The sequence below is a fragment of the Daphnia magna genome, linkage group LG2 (assembly GCF_020631705.1).
Source record: "Daphnia magna isolate NIES linkage group LG2, ASM2063170v1.1, whole genome shotgun sequence".
Taxonomy (NCBI): domain Eukaryota; kingdom Metazoa; phylum Arthropoda; class Branchiopoda; order Diplostraca; family Daphniidae; genus Daphnia; species Daphnia magna.
In genome coordinates, this window is record NC_059183.1 from 2756181 (window position 1) to 2762417 (window position 6237).

Sequence of the window (6237 nt, forward strand, 5' to 3'; positions counted from 1 at the left end):
CGAGCACTGAAATCGCCGCACCTTACACTTAAATCCCTGCACTGGGCACCGAATCCCCGCACCGAATCAATGAAAAATCTCCCCGATCTATGCGGCGACGAACCCTAATAGTGTTGATTCAGTCATTCTGCCATATAACTTAGGAAAGCTGTGCGAGGAAGTATAAGTTACCTTATTACACTGTTTTCCGTTGAAACCGCGGTCTCTAGATTGGCTCTTGTTAGAGCTCTCGCTGGTCGTCAATCGGAAACCATTGCCACCAGCACAACCAAATCTATAAAATGACTATCGGACAATATTCGATTCTTAGGATGAATTTGCTAAGGATGATCTACTCCAGCCTCTATAGCCCTGTTTGATGAATGTTCTAGCGGTAATGTGAGAATCTACCGGCATGTTCCATCAAAGATAAATTAGTATAGAAGATGAAAATAGCATATTTTACTTCACTTTCCATCTATATTTCCGTCATCAGTTTACCACAGACATGCCAGAATTCAAACAGTATAAAAAATTTAAGCCAGAGCTACACTAGCAAATATAAAATCGAGAGTTTCAACTTTCCAACCAATTCACGGAATTCTGACAAACTTTTAATAACACAGCAATACCCCATCCCAATACAGCAAACATACCATTCCCCGTGTAATCCATTTGCTGCGGTTTTTCCGTTCTTCAAACACTTTGATAACCTCTTTGACGAGCACGCCTTCTACCAATGAGGTACGCAACAAGGACAACTACAACGAGCGCAGCCAAGGCACACCCCACAGCAATAGGGACAATATCTGATGTAACAACTTTATCAGCAGGACAATCAATAGCTGAAACAAATAAGAAAAAAAACTATTGACTTTGTGAATCGCCTATGATTAGAACAGTTTTATCACGTACCAGTACTAAACTTATCATTAACCGATGTTCGAAAGGCCTCCATTTGCAAGTGTGCCATGTGTATGGTAGCCGAATTACCTGACTCTTTAACATTGAGTTCAATACTCTCCTGGGAATTGCACCTATAAGAATTGTTGACAGCTACCGAATGCAAATTGCTATTTAAACGTTCAGCATAAAAATATTCTCCTAAAAAAAATGAATAAAAAATACGATCCAACAATCAAGTAAGGTAAAAACAATTAATACCTGATGCATTTGGGAAACTAACTGAGTCTTGATAAAGCCAAAGCTTAATGTCTGAAAGAAATACTTGCTCCTCTGCAGCTGATTCATTTCCACTACCAAATAACTTCTGTTAGCAACTTGTTATGACAAACACATGAAAACCCTACCTAGAAATGTTTTTGTGGAACACATATGTTAACACATTTGGGATAGAACTCTTGCCAGAATTCCACTGCAGGGATATTTCCTGGGTATTTAGATCATCCAAAAAACCAAAATTACATGTGCCATTGGAAGTGGCATTACTAGGCATGGCAATTGTAGCATTTTCAACCTAATAAAAATAAAGAGGTAAGAAGTGATCATACCAATTTATGCTTTACTATTACATTGCCACTGATTGTTTTGTATGGAATAATGATTGTTGCTGAAAGTTTCACCACTATGCATGTTATGTTGGTTTCTTCGTCTACCACAACCCAATTCATATCAGAAGGATGGGGAGGATTTGGTTTTGGTGTAGATGTTGTAGGATAGGTTGTTGAAGGGGTGACTGTTGTAGGATAGGTTGTTGAAGGGGTGACGGTTGTAGGATAGGTTGTTGAAGGGGTGACGGTTGTAGGAGAGGATGTTGAAGGGGTGAGTGTTGTAGTGGTGATTGTTGAAGGAGAGGATGTTGAAGGTATGATTGTTTCAAGAGTAGATGACTCATAGGTAGATGTCTCAAGAGTGGACATGTCAGGCAAAGCTGCTGAAATCAACATATGATATTACAATTAGAACTTCATTGACATGAATCTCCACTTTACCTGAAAGAATCGGATCCACCAAGGCATTTCCTTTAAAATTAAAGAATAGTGAGCAAAAGGACAAATGAAATAAGCAAAGATTTAGGATAATCCATTCAAATCTCATCCATTCTAAGTATTCAATTTCTATCATCAGAATTCAATATTAAAACGGTCAACACTTGTGCTACATTCAAGGAAGATACTCTTAACAATGATATTGCATCTTTAAACACTTAGGAACATACAAAAAATTCAATTAATTTCAGTTAAGAGTGACTTAAATTTTGTGCAGGAAAACCAAAATGAACACTTTACTTTAAACTATAATATTAACCTAATCACTTTACCTGAACAGATGCAAATTAACAATAAGTATATCATTCTTTTAGAATGCATGACTTTTGCTTAATCAGTACAGACTGAGGGTAGTAGGCTGTTCCCGACGAAGAACTAAAAGTGATGAAAAATACGTGATACAGTCGCAATTCGCAAAAGTGGGTGTATTTTCAACAACGTTGTCAAAGTAAAAAAATAAATCAAGAAAGTTGCAAATCGCAACTTCGCCTCATTCTGCCTTGACCCTACCAGGAAAAATACAAAGAAAGTTCTGGTAAGGTTCAGATCCTTTTCTTAAACCACATAGAGGAAATAGCAGCGTCGTTGATGTCATGGGTGATGCTGATCTGAATATCACTTTCTATTTTTTTTAATGTTTATGTAATAATAGAATGCCTATTATCTAACTAATATATCTTTTATTTATTGGTTTTCATTTAACTAATTTTGTTTTTGTTTTTTATAAGTTGAGTTAAGGAATCGGCCCCGATTGGCCAGGATCGGGTAAACCGATCTGACCAAACCCGAAAAAATGGCTGATCTGGTGCGATCTGGTTCGGTCCTCATAGATCGGTGCGGTTCGATTCTTCGATGCGAACTGTACGATCTGCTGCCATTTTTAAAAGATGGCGGCTTAAAAACTATTATCGAATTTACTACTACTAGACATGTATTTAGCACTTTTGCACCTTAAGAAAATAGGAAACATTTAAAAATCGAATTTCACCTACTTTCTTTATTAGAGTAGTCATGAGCTAAAATGTGTTTGGTGCTGCAATTGCTGCATGGCAATGTTGGCACTGTTGACTGTCAATTCTAATAGTGTCGTTCTAAAACGACATCCATATTTTTTTATTTCAAGCTGATATCCAATCGCACTTAACATATATTTCAGCTCTTGACTACAATATTAGTGTTAACAATATCTATAGGTAGGGATCGGCCCCGATTAGCCATAATTGGGTTAACCGCCCCGCCCCGCCCTGGGAAAAGGCAATCGGGGCTGAATCGGGGTTCAATTTCGTCAGCCAGGGTGGGGCGGGGCAAAAATCGAGGTTAACCCGCTTGCCCCGACGCCATTTGCAAAAATGGCGCCTGAATTTAAACTACGAGTTTGGGTCGGGTTTTTATCGGGGCAACCGGGGCGAACTCCCCGATTTTCATCATAATAATCGATTTCGACTCGATCGATTATGTTTTTACGTCGATCGATTGATTGCAATCGGGGTTGCAGCCCTGATTAGGCAACCCGATTGGGGTCCCGATTAGGGTCGGGGCCGATCCCTATCTATAGGGCTTTTCGACATCTTTTTGTTAAATCATCCCCAATCTTACAGTATTCTACAAATGGGACAAAATTCATTATTCCATTTATCTAAAAATAATATTTCAGACTTAAGTATGATTCAATACATAATTTATATCGGCCTGAAGTGTCCTAATATAATCTTGTATTAAAACATGCAATTAACTGTGTCGGAGTTTTGGATCGGAATATATATTCTGCATTCGTTGTCCCTACCCGCGGCTATGCCGTCGGGTAACTTGATTGTAACTTGGGTCCCTTTCTCACCCCTCGACCCTCTCCCATACCCGACGGCATAGCCGCGGCACAGACCAAGAATAGAAAGACTGTGATCGGCCTATACGTCCCCATAAACCATGCTCGTGCCTGCCGCAAGTTGGCGCTGCCTCTGCAAGCCGTACTTTTATGCGGATTTTTCCGTTTCCCTACTGATTAGATGCTTCACACACCCGGGATTTGTGAATAAACTAAGATAGATAATTTTTTTATTTTTATTTCTTAATTATAAACAAAAATTCTTTATATCCCCTTATTCATTTGAACTGTATTGGCCCAGCCTTATATACGCATAAAAATTTCTGAATTTTCCCTCATTTTCTTGTTTGTTTATTTCAATCGTGAAACGCTGTACCCTACGTCAATACGGAAAGCTGAGCCATATTGGGTTCTTCTCTCCGTATTGACTCAAGGTACAGCGTTTCACGATAGAAAAAAATATCAAGAAAACAAGGAGAAAATTGGATTTTTATAACGAAATTTTTATGCGTATATAAGGTTGGGCCAATACAGTTCAAATGTAGTAAGACAACACCTATTAAAACAACATTAGACACATTATATCTACTTACAATATAAAATAAGCTATTTTTTAAAGGAAAAAACAGACAAACATTTTACCAGAAGTAGTAGCTTCAAAATTTAAATGGATAAACAGTGCCACCAAGTAATTAAATGGTCAACTCAAGAAGCTCTCTATAATCGTCGCGAGGAAACGTTTCATTTTCGAAGCAGTTTTCACCCCATATGACAAACTAATTAGCTTTTATTTGCAGTTCAGGTCAGACCATAGGCAAATATTTCTTAATCCTGAAAGTATTTATTTGAAATTAGATCAAGCGATAAATAAAAATTTCAGGCAAATCATTTAGAAACGAATAACGACTTGGAAGGAGATTTTCTTTCACCGAATAATTATAAAATTATCTTTTGCGACATCTTTCAGTCCCTCAAATTTCCAATGAAACTACATTAAGCAGCATGCATAAATAACGTTACCAATATCCCCAATTGCCTTTTAAAAATTTATATAGTTATAATTACATTTCTTCTTTTCTATGAGGAACATGTTCTGTGCAGCTATAAAGAGAGACACAAAAAATTTGAGAAAACTTATAGCAAACAAATTCTTTTAAAAATGCAAACTTATTAGCTAAGCTTGTTAGAGCAAGCCAGGCGTTCTTGTCAAAATATATTTTGAACAGAGTTGAAACACAATCACCGATAAGGGAGTGCGCTCAGAGCTATCCGCTCCTTCCCCGAAAATGACCGGCTCACGCTCATAGCACACCATTTTAAAAAATTTGCGGCTCGCGCTCTCAAAAGCTCATTTTCCGCTCGTCAAATTTATCTTGCAGGAACTTTTCGCAGAAAATTCTATTTCTCACATGTTTTCAAATAAAATGTGTATTTGAATTTGAATACACAGACAGTTTAATTCTGCTGCCGCTCCAATTTGCTGATTTTGCAGTTCTGGGAAATTTCATTCTCATTTCTAAAGGGAATACAGAAAGAGGGCGAATGCAAAATATAAATCCAGTAATTTAAAAGAAACATTATTGTTATACTTACGAACAAGGAGTTGTATCTGATTCAGAATCAGGATTTGAAATCATGATTTCATCAGCAGCCATTATACTTTATTTATTCACACTTCCAGTAGCCATTTTAACACTAGTGTTAGTAGGAATTCCTCCAACTAAAAAATAAAAAAATAAAACACTTATATTGAATGAAAGTAAATATTCAGTTCATCAGGTGTGCTATTCTCGTCTGACGTTGCCCTTGGTGTAAACACTGGTTGATAGATGACGCCACGGGTCATGAGTTTTCCGCTCACGGGGCATCCACTCAAGCTCTAGCTCGCGATTTTCAAACATGAGCGTGCTCAAGCTCTAGCTTGCCGAAAATCACAAGCGCGCTCGCATTCCGCTCTAGCTCAGAGCGCGCTTGTTTCAACTATGAATTGAATCTTTCCAAATATCACATTTCTTCTTCCAGGATAGCTGTCGACAATTCCTGAGGATATGTCAAAATCTGATTCTGTCATTACAGTTGAAGGTTTCTTTAGCATCTGATTGGCCACGTTGCTTCTTTGTAAAGACAACTAATATAGGATAGATAAGTGTTTATAATTATCTAAATAAAATAATGTGTTCCATTACAGTACAAATACTTACATCTACTTGATCAACTTTGTTCTTTTATTGAATTGGCTTAACTAACCACTTGAAGAAAAAATAGTTCTTCAGATTTTTCTTGTCGAACAGGGCCTCGTTTTTTTCTGGTAGTTTTATACCTGCTGTTACAGGTGCTTCGTCTTGGTCTTATCTTAGGTTTTGTAATTCTTACTTGTCATCTTCCTTGTTTTCTTCATCTTTCTCTCCCTCTTCTGCTCTGTCGTCT

The 6237-nt window shown here is 37.5% G+C and overlaps 1 protein-coding gene across 2 annotated transcripts; it reads right to left on the reverse strand.

Annotated features, from left to right (window-relative positions):
• Nucleotides 1-439: 439 nt before the first annotated feature.
• Nucleotides 440-2415, reverse strand: LOC116918439 (lysosome-associated membrane glycoprotein 1). 2 transcript variants are annotated; one of them, XM_032924155.2, is made up of 7 exons: nucleotides 2261-2415; nucleotides 1932-1961; nucleotides 1512-1873; nucleotides 1290-1456; nucleotides 1144-1235; nucleotides 895-1083; nucleotides 440-824 (listed from the first exon to the last, which is right to left on the reverse strand). In XM_032924155.2, the coding sequence occupies exons 1-7, from the start codon at nucleotides 2307-2309 to the stop codon at nucleotides 676-678; spliced, it is 1038 nt and encodes a 345-aa protein (XP_032780046.2). In that variant the 5' UTR covers nucleotides 2310-2415; the 3' UTR covers nucleotides 440-675. The 2 variants fall into 2 exon arrangements, with proteins under 2 accessions (XP_032780046.2, XP_032780047.2); XM_032924156.2 differs by having other exon boundaries at nucleotides 1512-1870; nucleotides 2261-2414.
• Nucleotides 2416-6237: the final 3822 nt, after the last annotated feature.